The following is a 16,704-nucleotide window of genomic DNA, read 5'->3' on the forward strand; positions in this document are numbered from 1 at the left end:
ACTTCTGGGAGCAGCAGAGCAGTGAAGCTTTGTAACTGGAGGCCACAGGGGAAGCCTGGAACCGAAGTAGCTTTTTCCCCAACAACTGGAGGGTTGTTGCTGGGCTACAGAATCTTACCTGGTCTTACACTGCTCTATGGAGCTCTGGTGGTTGCTAGGCAGCTCATCAAATCAAATCATCAAATCGAAATGTATTTGTATAGCCCTTTCCTTTTTACGAGAAATGTCACAGAGGGCTTCACCTATGGCCATAGAACTGCCCCTCAACCAACCTTAACCTTCAAGGTCATCTACTGTAGCAAAGAAAGACTTTGAAAATACCAAACTTTTGTTGTACTCCTCCTTGTTTTCATCCTGCTTTCCCTCTCTCATTTTTATCCCACTCATTCCTTCCCAGTTTTTTTAAACTCTCAGTGGTCGGAAACCCTCACTGTGTCCGTGTAGACCCAAATGATTGGTGTGCTTATCAACCTAACCCCTCCCTTCAGTCCTACCCAGATCCCCATCGCTCTAACAAAGAGAGGCATTGAGAGTACATCAATATCCCCCCATGAGGTCTACTGCAGTGCCCCTATGCCTGACCCGGGACCCTGGGGGGGGGTGGGGGGGGGGGTCTCAGTTGGCTGATAGACTGAGCCCCCCCAACCTGTCACGTCCTACCCGGAGCGTCCATCATGTGTCACCACCCACTCCCAAAGCCTCCTGGGGAAATGCTGTCAGTGTGGATGACACATTGCAAGGCCTCATGGGACTCTGATGAGGTGGCCAGCGGTGACACTCTTACTCCCACACATACACACACACACATACACACATACACACACAATGTGACCTCGACTGTCACAGTTCTTGCACCTGCATGTATAACAGTGTGTGTGTGTGTGTGTGTTCAGACCACTGCACTAAACCTGTGATGTAATTAGCTGTGTTTAGACGTGTCCACACTAACCAGACTGCAGTGAGTCATTAGTGCTAAACATAGACCTGTGTGTGGTGCTGCATGAGGAGGCTGTGGGGCTCCTGGATGAGGCTGGATGAGGAGGCTGGAGGGTTGGATGGGGCTGGATGGGGCTGGTTGAGGCTGGATGAGGAGGCTGTGGGGCTCCTGGATGAGGGTGGATGAGGAGGCTGTGGGGCTCCTGGATGAGGGTGGATGAGGAGGCTGTGGGGCTCCTGGATGAGGGTGGATGAGGAGGCTGTGGGGCTCCTGGATGAGGCTGGATGAGGAGGCTGTGGGGCTCCTGGATGAGGGTGGATGAGGAGGCTGGAGGGTTGGATGGGGCTGGAGGAGCAGAGGGAAGTCTATACAGGAGGGAGAATGAGGATATGTTGACAGGACCTCAGGCTACATGACCTGGGGGGGGGGGGGGGGGGGGGGGTGCAGGGTGAGAAACAGAGGTGGCAAAGGTGAAGGCAAACGTCTCAGCTTTGAGGGGGGGGGTCAGAGTTCAAAGGTCAGGGGTCAAATGGTGAATATTCAGGTGACAGGAGTAGATGGTGTTATCATTCCTGTCAAGGGGAAATGTACACACAAATACACACACAACTCATTTATATAAGAACAAAAGAAGCTACAATGAAGTTGTTTTCTCAGCTATAATGTTAAAACTATAATGTTATCCCCTCCCTTCCCTCACTAGTTCTGCTCTCTTTCGTTCTGTGTCTCCCTTCTCCTCCAGCCCCTGTGTTGTTTTCCAAGAGCTGAAAACATTTGTGTTTTATAGAAACATGGCGCCTTTGATTACATAGAACTTCTCCAACCGTGGAATTAGGGAAGGAGAGAGCGAGGGGGCGGGGAGAGAAGGAGAGAAAGGGAGCGAGCGAGCGCTTCATCTAAATTCCAGTTTATTGCACCAAGAATGCAACCCCAGCTCATTCAAATAGTGGACGTTACTATTGATAAAATGCTCCCGAGTCTTCATATCTTTCCTGCAACATTCCCAACACGGAGATAAAGAAACCAAACACACCGTGAGACAGACAGAGGGGAGGAGCGACAGACTGAGGTTCTCTTTAGATCTCTCTACCCTCTCAGTCCAAATACCAACACCTCACCGAGCCTGCTGCGGCCTCAAATCCCACCCCCAGTTTAGAAAGTATGTACACACACACATGCACGCACACACATACATGTACATATGTGCACATGAAGGCACAGGCAAGACACTCACACGCATAGACTAAAACACATGTAATGAACACACACACACAGAGCCCCATATAAAATCCCTTGTTAAGCTGAGGCCATGGGGTAATAAAACACTTCCTTCTTTATGGTCACTGCCAACCCGCCTGTATTTAGATGCACATATTAAAATGTTACTGCTGACGTCAGCAGTGTGTGCACTGGCCCTGCCACACACACACACACACACAGCTATATTGTGTAATTATCCCGTTTTAATTGGGTTACTCTGCAACCAGGCCAAAGTTTTGGTCTTTCGAACCCAAACCGTAAAAAAAATATCAACACGAAAACGGTAGTACTCTTCCCTCCTGAGCTATCATTAGGCCCAAGCTGTGCATGTTTGGAATGTTCCAGAAGGAGAGGGAGGAGTGCATCCTACTTCACAACAACATGTTGAGGGTGTCCGGTGCTCTCCTAATAGTAACCCGGCTGATGGTACCATCACATGTTTACATTCTCTCCACCACCACACCGTATAGGGTGACCAGAAGCATGACCCTGAAAAGGAGGACACTTGGGTCCAAAAAGGAGGACAATCCCAAAAAGTTGTTGACGGGGGAGGGGGGGGGGGGGTATTAGGATGAATTTCAGTGCACTGATTTTCTGTTGTCTTTGGCGAGAAAAGTTTAGTCAAAAGATAAAATAAGACAGTAACGTTCCCCCAAAGTCAATTACTTCAATTGTAATAGAAATTCAAATATGTCAGCTCAGGAGCGGTTGTTTGATCATCCGCTGTTGTTGTGTTCGGAGCAAAAAATGATGTCAAGGAAGAGGGCCCGGCAGAACTAGCATTATCCTTCTGCCGTTGCCTAGCGCAGGCATGCCACTCTAAAGCCCCTTTCCCCCTAATACTCGCGTCTATATCAATGAGACAGACCTTACAGAAGGCACAGTATGGATCTTTGCTGCTCTTAGTGGCAACGTGGAGTTCTGAACTCCATGTAGGTTTGAAGGAAGTCGGGTCACCCTAACACCGTACCCAGATAACTAATAGCTAGCTTGCAAGTAGCATGACAAGGCTAGAGGCTCTCTTTCAGCTACTCTGCCCTGATAGCTAGCGGATAGCCTAACATTGTGTTTATCTCATTCTTAAATAGGGTACTGGGCCACAAGCTCTTCTTTTGACGCTGATGCATATTGGCTTATTGACTCCTCTCAGTATTGTCACTATGGACCTTAAGAAAGAGAAAGCTTCTGTCTGCGGATTTTCAGGAATGGAAGCCGTTTGGGGTTTGAAAGCGAAATAAAACTGTCCTTTAGTCTGACCTTTCAACTCTCACCTCCCTGGAGAGGGTCAACAACACTTAACTTCAAGCAGCTTTTTGTCTTGGAGAAAGGATATCAATAGATGTCCCACAGCTGGGTCTGTAGACAAGCCAGCCAGCGTCGCTTCAGCCAGGCTCAACCAATCAACGACAGAGGTGGTCCCGAGTTCTTGTGATCATTTCCTGGTGCTCGGAGTTCTACTACTCTGGGCTGTAGTTGGCTCTGTGTCATATTTAGCAGGTCTACTTAAAGCTGTTCAGGATAGAATGTAGACATCAAGAGGCCTCGAGCTCTCAGTAAACGGTGAAAGCCGTTCATATTTAATCCCGATATCCTTTTATCTCTTCTTTCTCTCCTTTCTGGTCCCTTCATCTCTGCACAGTAGGAGAGCAACTCTGGTTAATTATTGAAGGAGTGTGACGGTTAGGCTGGCCTTTGGTGTCACCGCAGAGGACAAAGGTCCCCTCTGTAGGCTGTGTGCGTGTGTTTGTGTGTGTGAGATGTGTATGAGCCATGCATCTGCCACTGTTTGATTTAGGGTCAGAGTGGTGTGTGCTTTTATGTGTGTTTGTGTGTGTTTTAATTGCTTGTTTTTACTGGTTGAACCAGGGCACAGGTAGGGATATGTTTTCCCAGAGTGCAGACTGAAAGTGCTGACACGATTGAAATCCCCAGCGTGTGGAAGCAGGGCAGGCACAGTGTGGAAGGAGGGCAGGTGGAGATTTAGAGTCTGGCCTAGTCTAGGCGACATTCTACCCACACATTAGATACACGTGTAGGATCAACTTACACTTCCATATCCTAACCCGAATCTCTTTTTGTTGTGGGGGTGCTATGAGCACACACACACAGACACACACACACGTACACACAGCCACGTACACACACACAGACACACACCCAAGCATCCTCTCCAGGGAGGTCCTTAAGGTGGAGGAAGATCTTGTTTTTTAGTGCTTTCACACTCACACACACACACTTCTCTGTGGTTCGTGGTGCCCATTGGCGGTCACATGCTCCTGCTGTGGTTGCAGGCGGGTGGGAATACCACACCTCTAGTACACGTTCCCCAAAGAAGGCCTCCACACAGCCTCCACACACCCTCCACACAGCCTAGCCTCCACACAGCCTAGCCTCCACACAGCCTAGCCTCCACACAGCCTAGCCACCACACAGCCTAGCCTCCACACAGCCTAGCCTCCACACAGCCTCCACACAGCCTAGCCTCCACACAGCCTAGCCTCCACACAGCCTCCACACAGCCTAGCCTCCACACAGCTTTGCCTCCACACAACCTAGCCTCCACACAGCCTAGCCTCCACACAGCCTCCACACAGCCTAGCCTCCACACAGCCTCCACACAGCCTAGCCTCCACACAGCCTCCACACAGCCTAGCCTCCACACAGCCTCCACACAGCCTAGCCTCCACACAGCCTCCACACAGCCTAGCCTCCACACAGCCTCCACACAGCCTAGCCTCCACACAGCTTTGCCTCCACACAACCTAGCCTCCACACAGCCTAGCCTCCACACAGCCTAGCCACCACACAGCCTCCACACAGCCTAGCCTCCACACAGCCTAGCCTCCACACAGCCTAGCCTCCACACAGCCTAGCCACCACACAGCCTCCACACAGCCTAGCCTCCCCACTGCTTTGCCTCCACACAACCAAGAGATCCGGCTCTGTATACTGCTGTCAGGAGGAGTACTGAAAGGTTCTTCTTTCTCTCTCTCTTTCTCTCTCTCTCTTTCTCTCCCCTCTCATATTTCTGGAGGAGGACGGGAACCTGAGGAAGTGAACAATAAAAAGATTGATAAAGAAGTGTAGATAAAAAAATGAATGGAAGAGAGAAAGAGGAAGAGAAGGGTGATTAGCCCTCCCTACTGCTCCTGTGGTTGCCATGCCGGCGGATGAGGGGAGGAGCAGATCACTTGAGGGAGGGAGGGAAAGAAGGAAAAAAGGAGGGAGGGACAGAGAGACGGATGGGCTGGTTCGTGTTTCAGCAGAGTGGTTGGGGTTGGGTGTAATTCTAACCCTACACATACACACACAGTTTCAGCACTTCGGCACACACACAGTGTCTCACTCTTGGACTGGACACCAATAATAGAAGGAAACCCTGGCCAACACACACTCACAACTCCAGTCTGCTCGTCGGCCCGTGCGTTCACCAGTCCATCTGTGAGGCAGGTGAGAGAATCCCTCCCTGCTTTCCTCTCTCGTTTGCAGTGTGGAAGTTGTGATGGTCCCATTCAGCGTTTCCTCCACAACAGCCTGGATCTCGGAGACCTTCTGGGCTCCCGGCGTGTAAATATAGCAGAGGAACACGCATACGCTAAGCAAGACGCCACACACACACACTCACACACACTCACAAACACACACCCTCGCTGTTGCTGCTGAGGAGTCTGGGGAGAAGCAGAGTGGAGCAGTCAGCCGTTGGAGCTTCCAAGCAGTGACGACTTTTCGTGGGGACAACTCGGACAGACGAGACTCGGGTACCATTGGCCGTGTGTGTGTGTGTGTGTAACTTCAGCAGCCTGGGAATGGATGTGGGGATGCTGAGACCTCAGGACTCTGGGTAGACCGTCAGTCAGCCTGACTGGGAGCGTCAGCTGTGTGTGCAGATAAACACCATAAACAACGATAACAGATTGTTGGCTGGTTGTTACTGGATGATTCCAGCCAATCATCACAAAAAAAGACCTTTCCTGCTTCGCCATACGCCCCTGGGGATTGCCACAGCCTCTGGTGTGTGTGTGTGTGTGTGTGTGTGTGTGTGTGTGCGCACGCCGTTAAGGAACAGTGATTTTCCAGATCGCTGGATTGTCTAATTGCCACTTTGGATTTGGGAATCACACCCTTGGTTTGGGAGCACAAAGAAGCGAGAGGGAGGAGAGAAGGGTTATTCTGGTCTAGTGGATGGAAGAGAGGAGGGAGAGGAGGGCGGAAGTTGGATAGTCTGACTGGGTCGGCGTGATGGTCGGTAACGGGGACAAAGGAAATGAGGAAAGGAGAGAGAGGACTAAACCTGTTCTGCCACGGCCGGTTCCACCCTGAACGCTTTGGATAACCAGGAACCTTCGGACGGTTTCCTCCGGAGCGGAGAATAGTTTCTGTCTGCAGCTTCTGCAACCCGTGGAGATCATTGACTTCACTGTTTAAACCTGGAACTTCCCCGTTCTCTTCGTTCCTCCACGACATAAAACTGGCCGCCGATTTCTTTCCCCCTCGACGGGCCCGTCTTTAAAAAAAAATCCAACCTGTTTCCCGATCCTCTCTTCGCGCTCCACTCTTCCTCCGCTTCTGAGTCGAGATGCGGAGAGAGCGGCGTTCCGGGTCCTTCCGGAAGGAGAAGCCCTCGGGCCTCCCCCGAGCCCTCAGCTGGCTCAGCGTGTCCTCCCTGTCCCGCCAGACCAGGCGCATCTTCCGCGGCCAGGGAGAGCTGTGCGCCCACGCCCGCTCGCGCTCACACACACACCTGCACCCTGGCGAGGGGCAGCAGGATGACGATGAAGACTGGGTGTATGAGCCCCAGCACCGCACAGGTGAGACCAGGGAGAGAGGTGTGTGTGTGGGAGGGGTGTATGAGAAAGAGAGCAGAGAGAGGGAAGATGATAAAAGTGTCGGGTATCAAGAAATATCTCGAGTCTACTTTTATGGGGGAAATTTGAACGTGATATATTTGCTCCAGTTGAATAACTGAGGGAAGTTGCCATCCAGCCCTGTTTCACTGTGGCTCTCAGCTCATTTGAATGTTCCTCCATTGTTCTGGCCTCTCTGGCAGTATCAGGAAGTGGATGGATGTCTTGTTTACATGTGGGGGACAGAGTGCCTCTCAGTGTCTGTGAAGCTGGACTTTCCCTGGGCTTTCTGGTTAGAGCATCAAAGAAATAGAAGAGTTGAACTCGGACAGAGTCGAGACTTTAAAGTCTGTGTGGTGTTTTTGTGTGTTTTTGAGGGATTCAAAAGTGGGGGTTCTGTAAAAAGTGACTAGCCGAAAGCAGGTGATGTCACGGGCTGGTGAGGTCATAGACTGGTGGTGATGTGAGCGAGTGGTTCGGTGCCAGCGTGTGTGTGTGTGTGTGTGTCATGGGTTGTGATCGTGTAAATCCCTCGAGCTTGTGCTTTAAAGGAACAAGGAACACATGCTAGTGATTGTGGGAAGATGCTGTTATGGGCCTTACCAAGCAGCAAGGCTATCTGACAACACTTTCAATTGATCTTGGTGAAGAGGAATTCGAGTGAGGTAAGAATGGGTACCTATTCATAGACCGAGGGGGTGTCGTTTTTCCTGATAAATGTTATTATATATTCATTAGCGTGTGTGGGTTTGAGGTCAGTGAGCCATCGGGGACATTGGTTGTAACTGTACCCTTGCCATTACCAACCGATGAAAAAGGACTCCAGGTTGATTGTGTTAAAGCAGCCAGCATTAGCCGAGCTTCAACCAGGTCATCTTCCATGGCCCTGACAGGCTGTGTTCTGGGTCCATGTAGGAAGGAAGAGCTTCTAGCTGGTGGAGAATCATGGGCAATACTATGGAATGCTGGTGACTGCAGAACGTACCCGTAGCAACAGAGTAGAGGTATTGGATAGATGTTCAAACCTTTTGGCCTTTCGTCACTCTGTAAGTGTAGCTAGTGTGTGTGTGTGTGTGTGTGGGTGCTGTAACCCTATAGCCTTGGTGATTTGGTAAGATGTAGGGGGAGACAGGGCTAGGTCACTCAACGACAGGCAGCCATTTTGTCACCTCTCTGGAACCAGAGGTGTAAAACGACTTCTGCTGTTGTTTTATTTTCATCACTCTCTCACCTTCTGGTGACTTGTTTCAACTCTGGCCTTTGACCCTCTCCCTGAAATGACCATGGCCTGTGCGTCTTCATGTCTGGGATAGTTTAAAGTCTTGACATTTTTTCTTGGAGTCTGAAAGGTCAGAGATCATTTCAGTTAAGTCACTCCAGCTGGCCTCTCCATAGGTTTGTATGTTTCTGTGCACAAGCTTGTGTTTGTGTCTGTCTGGGTGGATATCTGGTCATCTCCAGATCTCTTCCTTCTGATGTCATTCTGTTTATCTGTTACATAAGGAGATTATACATCTTCCCTCCCCCCTGGGTCTGTGATTGGTTCATGTGTCTTCTGGGATGGTATGTTACGTGTATTTCCTTACATCCTGTGTACGGAAATGCGTGGCTATTAATTGTTTGAATGCCATTAAAGAAGAACGTTGATTAATCAATGATATCCTAGTATTGCAATTCCCAAGGGAGGGAGGAAGTGTTTATTGATTGAAACACACACACACACAGCATTATGTCTGTGTAGAGTGTCAGGGACAGGTCAATGTTTAAACCTCCATCTAAGACACCACACAGAGGAAACATCTCATAAGAATATCTTTCTTAGTAAAAAAAAACTTTATTTATAACATCTGACTCTTCCTCCAGCTCGTCTGCCAGGCCCCTTTCAAAGCCCTATAGGCGGCTGCTTACCGTGCCTGCGTGTAAATATATCTCGTAATGAGCGCTCGCGGCCTGAGGTTTTCAAACCAGTCATTTCAGTGCGGTCGCCACCGGTGAATGGTTGGATGTTTGCCCTGGTTGCCATAGTTGCGGGTCTGTGACTAGCTGGAGAGTTCTGGGTCCTCCTGCTGGGAAATCATTCAACCAATCACAATCGGTGGTAGACTCCCTTCTGTTAGAAAAGCTGTTCAACGTGGAGGGTATTGAACACTGAGGCTGAACTAAAGTTGACACAGATGCACTCAAACCCTCTTTCCCCTGAGTGAGTTTACCATGTACTTCAGTCCGGCAGACAAAAGTGTCCAACTCAAATCATTTTGGACTGAAAGATGTTGTAAGCTCAGAATCCTGTAGGTGGCAGTAGTGAGCTGCTGGGTCACCATGCTCATCTGTTCTGTTATCTGACCATTAAGCGCTCCTTCCCATCAACTCTGCCTCAATCCACACCACTATCTGTCCTATCTGGCCTGGTGTACGCTCCTTCTCCACACTGCCTAATCAATCTCCTCGATCAGGCCTGTTTGTCCCCCTCTCAGGGGACATGGATCTGGGACTGGGTCGATCCAGAACCAGACATGGAGGTATCTGTGGGTTGGTGGTGTAGAGATGGACTGGGCTTGCAGTGTTACAAAGAGGCGAAACCAAAATCCCTAAATCTGCTTACAGTATAAGTCTGGAGCCATGCCCAGTGACTCTTCCCCAGTGTCTCCATGGTAGCAGGGAACAGAGGTTTGTCCTTGGAGATTTTCCACACTAATATGGCTTTGCCATGTTAGCCGGTGGTGGGATGTCTGGGCTAACTGGTAATATGGGATTTGCGTGTGTTTTTGTCAATGTCTGGATTCACACAAGTGGGATATACTGTAAGCCTGATTTCAGGTTAACAGCATATTGACTTGAATACTCATCACTGACTGGATAGAGATGGACCTAAAGAGAACGGGTTATAACAGGGATGTGCATGCTGTATGACAGGTTAGAACACTGATATGTATGGTGTCTCTAGGATCAACACACATCTCCTGGGAAGATTGAGGTGGCATCATCTTGTTGCGACAGTTTGGTTTTGGGACCTATGCCAACACAAGACGCATTCCACACACACACACACACACACACACACACACACACCTTCCTTGGGCCCATGGCTGTGACCCATCTCCCCTGTAACTCCAGATTACTATATTATAATTCAGTCAGCAGTGTTGAGACAGTGCTGGCCCACGTACAGGCCTGATGTTGCAGGACTGAGCCATCATTACCCGACAGACGTGTAATCTGGTGATGCAGCTACACACACACACACACACACACGGATATGTGCAGACTACGCTTACTGTAAACTGTCACAGACTCACGCTCACTCAGTAGCAGCAATATAACAATATAATCTGGTCACCAAAATACAGTTGTTCTGCCATAATGCATTGTATGACTGATGCTACTGTTTCTCTCCCCTTCTCTCTCTCCCTCCCTCTCTCCTTCCTTCCTATGTGCCGATGACAATAACGTGGGGATCATATTCAGGTAAGTCCCCCTTCTCAGTTTCTCGACCCCTCCCTACAGTTGCTCCAGTATCTAGCCACATGCAGCGGTACATCTCTCACAGGGTCACACTCCGGTAGAGCACCATGCTCTGCTTGCCAACGTGAAGATTCTGCCGTGAGCCGTTTGCTCAGATTACCCAACCAGGCACCTTCTCATCACTCCGTGTTGGAGTGTGTGGTGTCATGTTACTTCAGTATTATGGAATGTAATCCACAAATGCCCTGATTTGCTCCTGAAAGAAATCGTGCCTATGGTGATGTGGGATGGAGGTGGGGGTGGGCTTACGCTGATAGGATGTCATTTGAATGTTTGCCCAACAGAAAGCAGGCGCACGGTAGGGGTTACTGCAGATTATCCCTGCGGCCTGCAAATACACGGTGTTTGATGTCATAAAATGTCCCGGAATACTCTCTGTGCAGTGGCTTCCTTAGGTTTTACTGAGAGGACAAAACATCTATTTGTTAACTGTGTCATTGTCCCTTAAATCGCAGTGACAAACTTCAAGGAGACCCGGTCTTACTCCCACAACAGTAGCCGCTAATCTCTGACCGATTTGTTGTGCCATCAAACACACCACTCTAAACGCCGGATCATCTGTTTCTGTCTGTGTGTCGAGAACGTTCTCTCTCTTTGACGTTGTCCTCCACAGAGCAATACGACACTGGTGTCGTACTGCAGTTGAACAGAGTTCCCAGCTTCTGAGTCAACATGACTAGCCTGTGTGAGCCGAGACAGGTTTTCCTTTATTAAGATGTATGGCCTGCTGGTGCTTTTGAAATTGGGTTAGAAAGGCTAAGGTCACTCAGCTTGGCTTTTATCAGTCCACCCGTGTCAAATCAAAGATCACCGCATTGAAGGGTGATGCTGACTCCAGTCATGCTGTCAAGGTCCTGCTTGAAGGACGGCTGGCATTTTAGCAGACTTTTTGTTGTTGTTTTTTTGGGGGGGGACATGTTAAAGGCAGGATAGGCCAGTTTTGCAAACCTAACAATTTTTGCTCGAGTTTGAAAGGGTTCAAACCCAAATATCCCATAAAGGCATAGCCTGACGTTGTCATACTCATAATTCTAGTCAGAATATGAGTCTGAACTCTCCGTTGGGCTGTGACTACGGGGCGTGTTTCAACCAAACTCGTAAAACAAATGCCTCTTTGCTCAATTGGATAGACCTACAACCAATCAGAGCAACGTAATATGTTGCTCTGATTGGTGCTCTGACTGTCTGGTTGGTGCTCTGACTGTCTCTCCACCTTCAAGAGAAGGCTCAAGACGCACTTGTTCCGGGAGTACAATGGTACTTAGGAATAGTTTGCTGAACCCAACGCTAGTTTCCTCAAGGATCACAATGACTCTTGTTTAGACTGTTGCTCTTGTTGGTTAGTGGTAGCTGGTTTAAACTGTTGTATTCTATTTTAGTTAATCCTATTTTTATTGCTTTCCTACAGGTACACCTGCACTTAGAGATTAATGTTGTGTAATTTAACTTGTTTAACTACATGCTCTTATGGTTTCTTCCCTTTAGCACTATTTTTTGGTTGTTCACAATATGTACTTCTTGTTTTTGACTACCCGCAATGCTGTGGGGCTATCTTGTTGTTATTATCAGTGACCTATGCACTTTGTAAAGCTCTCTCTTGGAAGTCGCTTTGGATAAAAGCGTCTGCTAAATGAATAAATGTAAATGTTTGTTGAAAACGAATTCAACCCAAGCGCTCTTTCGTGACGTTGTTGATTACGTTACTGTTGATCATCTGTCCATCATCGTATAAAGCCCGCCCTGGCAATTTCATTGGTCCGTCCCGATTCTGGTTTTCTGTAGTTGTCCCCAATACGAGACCCTCCAGACCCAACTTCCCGACCAAATTTTTTCGTGGGCGGGGAGAAGTTGGGCTGGCAGCCAGGCTAATAAAGGCAGGACAAGTATCCCAAATGACCTACCCTTCCTTTAAGGACGCTGTCTTTACCCGAGGGTGAGGTAGGCCTATACTTGAGTGTGTGCATTGTTCCGTCTGCCTGTTGGGGCTCTAGGTTAATAAGGGATCTTTCCAGGGTTGTGTTTCGGAGCATTCTCATTTCACATGTTCACTCATGCAGAAGAACTCTGCCAGACACACGCTAATCAACGGCTAATTGACTACATCTGGTACCGGCCCAGATGTCACATCCTGCAACCTGCACCAGAGTGGGGTTAGACGTGTGCATGCATGCATGCACAAACACATACAATGATACTGTTCTCGTGTGTGTGAGTGGAGTATTCATGCTTTTAGCACGCCATTGATTGTTACACTCTCACAATTACTCCTACACACACTCCTTGATAACCCCCTCCTTTTCACCATGTTGGTGACAACTGCCCAGGCTAAAGATAGCTAGACCAGTTAATGTCTACTTCTGCCCCATCATCTAACATCGGATGTTAGGGATGAATAAGTCGTAACTTCGCATTTTCTTATCGAGTTTGGTCCCAAAAAAGTGTTGAAGTATTAAGTATCTTTAATGTTCTCCCCCCACACTATCTAGACCCAGTAGCTAATCGTATTTTCCCAGTCAAAAGAACCCATTAGATGTCCTCATAGGAAATCAATATCTGTGTCCATTCAGCTCTACGGTCCACTGCCCAGATGCTGCGTCCTCACTAACTGATTTTCACTCACTCACTGTCCCCCCGTCTTTTATCTGTCAGTCTTAAGTGTTCAGTGTGTTTACGGTCCATGCTCTGCATAGAATCCCTACAGAGGTTTAAGTAGGCTAAACAATGTAGCCGTGTCGCTAGCAGCGATTAGCTTTCAACGTTTAACACAAAGAGGCTAACTCAAACATGTAGACTCGAGCGCTGGCTTAACAGTTCAGTCACTGGGTCAGTTATGGTGCCTGTGCCTCGCTACAGTCCCTGATGACTGATTCAAAACAGTTAGTTTGGAGCGTTGGGGACCCGCTGTGCCACGGGCTGGTTCTGATAACAAACAGTTGAGTCGGGGGGATTAAGTGATTATGTTTGATCACAGCACAATAGGCAGCCTCAAGCCAGGGCCCCCTGCCTCAATCTGAACTGCTGACTGACCAACTTCACTACAATCACAAACCCATGTCAGTGGATGTATGTGTGTGTCTGCATGTGTTTGTCCAAACTCTGGAAAGTGTGTGTGAGAGAGAGAGAAAGGGGGATGGAGAGGGGGGAGGCAGAGAAGGCAGGGCTTCTATCTCTCTACTTTTTTGGGAGGGGGGTGAGGGGAGTGGCAGTAGATGGAGAGGGCAGAACAAGAGAGAGAGAGAGGGAGAGAGAGAGAGAGAGAGAGAGAGAGAGAGAGAGAGAGAGAGAGAGAGAGAGAGAGAGAGAGAGAGAGAGAGAGAGAGGGAGGAGGGGTCGTGGGGGTTTGTCAAGCAGCTTCCTGTGGTGCACACGCTGGCTGGCTGCCACCCTGAGCGTGTGTGTGCTGGATTGAGAGAGAGAGAGATGGAGCTAGAGACGGAGAGAGAGGAGCACGTGAGTCTGTGTCGGAGTTCCTGTGTTTGAGCACTTTGACAGAGGGGTGCAGAGAGAGGGAGATCTGGAGAGGGAAGGAAGGGGGAAAAAGAAGAGAGAAAGAGGGAGAAAGAAAGGGCACAGGGAGGGAAAACGGCTTCTGCCATCGGATGATTCACCTCGGACGTACGTGAAGTTAAAGGACGAGCCATGTTCTGTCTGAAAGGTAGGACTGTGTGTGTGTGTGTGTGTGTGTGAGGGAGAGAGAGAGAGAGAGAGAGAGAGAAGGAGATAGACCATTGGAACTTTTCTGCCAGAGTGGAGACAAAGGGACGTTAACTCCATCTTCCGGGCAGAAACATTCTCTCCATTCTGTCACAGTAGTTTCCTCTCCACATGCTCCTCTTTGTGTTCCCTTCTCCACCAGTGGGAAGTCCCTTCGTTGCTCCTCTAATACTACTTCCACCTCCCTGGTCTCTGTATTTCCCTTCATCTCACACTGTACAGAGAGTGTGGTATGGTTGAAGGATTGTGTTCACTGAGTAGAAAAGTAAAAGTCTGCTTCTTTGATCTGTATGGGAAACATATATGAAACAGGTGTTTTTAATATTCATAGGAGAGGGTATTTTATAAGTTAGCATGCCTTTGCTATCGCATTATATTTGTCAGTGTGTGTAGCCTGCTCTGTTCCAGTTGTCATTTGTATACGGCTAAATATGCAAGCGTGGAGTGTCTTGTGGTATGTGTGTGTGTGTGTGTGTGTGTGTGATTCTCAGTAGCAGCTGGAAAAGTAGCTGTTGCTGTTGTTCTGTTCTGAGAGTAGTGAAATGTGTCTGCCAGAGTAATGTCTGTCTTTGTCTGTCTCGGACTCTCTTGACTCTTGTCTTGTAGATTTTTTGAAAATGTGTTGACCTTTGCAGTGATTGGTGCGTATCTTGCTTCACCACTAGTAAAATTACTACTTTGCACACACACACACACACACACACACACACACACACACACACACACACACACACAGACATGCAAAGACACATTGATTTGGTTGGCACTGGGTCATGACAAACAATGGTCAGACGTATACCTCTCTGGATCCAGAGAGCTGCTATTGGCTGAACTGGAAAGGTCAAAGAGCATCGCAAATCCACCCAGAGGTCCACAGTTTGGGATCTGTAGTCTGTAGGTGAACTTGCCAAGTGAGAGGTAAAAGGGGTAGGAAGCATCCTTCAAAAACCACCTCCTGTTTCCCACCAAGCCTGTGGTGTTACTTCCCAGCAGGGATGTTTGAGCTCACTAGACATGATCAGTCGAGGTTGCCAGGTTTAGAGTTTTACACTAGACATGATCAGTCGGGGTTGCCAGGTTTGAAGCCTACAAGATGCATGGACTCCCTCCAGCTTTTTACACCATCCAGCAGCAGCAGCCCCTTTCAGGTTACTTGCCAGGTTTAGATCACATTGCACGTTTTCTGGGCTGTGTAGTCGTCCTTCTCTCCAGAGTGTAAGTGCACATTCTCTTATCTGTCCTGACATGACTGAAGCCAGGAGCAAAGCTCTGCTCTTTAGTGGAAGCTCTTGGCTAACTTGCAGGACCAGATTTTGGCGTGAGTTTGGGGGATGTTACATAAGTCATCTCCTCTCAGTGTTCCGTTCCAATCTAATATGTTCATCCAGAGAGTTTGATTGTGTGGGTTTGTTGAAGGGTTAGGGGAGTAGAACTTGTGACCAGAGTGGATGGGATTTCCCTTTACACACGTCATGACATTTCTTACAAGTCGAAATGTTTGATGCTGTGCTATTGGGACTAAATGCGATTTGCCCGCCCATGTTTGTGAATGCAGGCTTAGCCCCGTGAAGCTAACATAGTAATCATGTGCTTGGGGTAAAGTCCGATGAGTCTAGTTCAGATCAGTCGGGTTCAGCTGACGACTCTCTCAAGCCAGCCCATGACATGCATTTGGATTGACTAAGCTGGGATCCTGACATGTTCTAGTAGGTTCTGTGTGGAAGCATTACAGCACCATATCCAGAGGATTCACCTGTCTTTAGTGAAGGGCTTTCACGGCTTCTATCAGGGGAAAGCGATATTACGAACAAAGTGAATGAGATCCAGCAGCCCCAGTCTCAGAGGGCCCTGTTGTTTTCATGATGGTATGGTGCTGCATGCCGGTCTGGTGATGTGCGCGTCATTGGAGCAAATGTACCCTGTAGTGACAGGATGCCCACTTATGAAGGAATATCCATCCATTATGGATATGCTGCATGTATTAGGCTGGATATGATCTAGCTATCTATTCAGCTCATGTCATAGTCAGGTTTAGATATGCCATCTGATGGAGTGTTGGATAGGCTGGCTGAGGTTTTAGTTTTACTGGTCGACATTGTTATTGGGTAGATTTGAACTTTTAGTGCGGAGCTGACTGAATAACTGCCAACTCGCTCCATTCTTGGGCCACATGGGAATTCCAGGCTCGCCCGTGGGCGTGTGTGTGTGGCTTGTGTGTGCTAAGCAGGCGTGTGTGCATGTGTCCATATGTCCTTCTTCCCCGGAGCATGCGTCTGTCTTACTGTGAGGGATTGCACTTTTGTGTCTGTGTGTTCACGCGTGTGCGTGTCTGTTAGAGAGAGGTGTCGAGGCGAAAGGCGGTTTGAGTACGTGTGTGAAGTGTGTGTTTGTGTGGAATGTGTCTCCTGCAGGTCCACACACTCCTGG

At 48.7% G+C, this 16,704-nt stretch overlaps 1 protein-coding gene across 5 annotated transcripts in view; it reads left to right on the forward strand.

Annotated features, from left to right (window-relative positions):
- The window catches only part of nhsl1b (NHS-like 1b), a 75,558-nt gene that overhangs the window by 14,937 nt on the left and 43,917 nt on the right, over positions 1–16,704 (forward strand). Inside the window, exon 1 of one of the 5 annotated variants that reach the window (XM_047022298.1) lies at positions 5,171–7,005. The exons of 2 other annotated variants lie outside the window; for them this stretch is intronic. In XM_047022298.1, coding sequence (XP_046878254.1) covers positions 6,774–7,005 — 232 coding nt within the window. In that variant the 5' untranslated portion in view covers positions 5,171–6,773. Of the gene's footprint in view, positions 1–5,170; positions 7,006–13,867; positions 14,219–16,704 lie in introns of those variants that run through there. 2 more of the 5 variants (XM_047022296.1, XM_047022301.1) reach the window with 2 other exon arrangements.

This window comes from Hypomesus transpacificus, chromosome 6 (assembly GCF_021917145.1).
Source record: "Hypomesus transpacificus isolate Combined female chromosome 6, fHypTra1, whole genome shotgun sequence".
NCBI classification, from domain to species: domain Eukaryota; kingdom Metazoa; phylum Chordata; class Actinopteri; order Osmeriformes; family Osmeridae; genus Hypomesus; species Hypomesus transpacificus.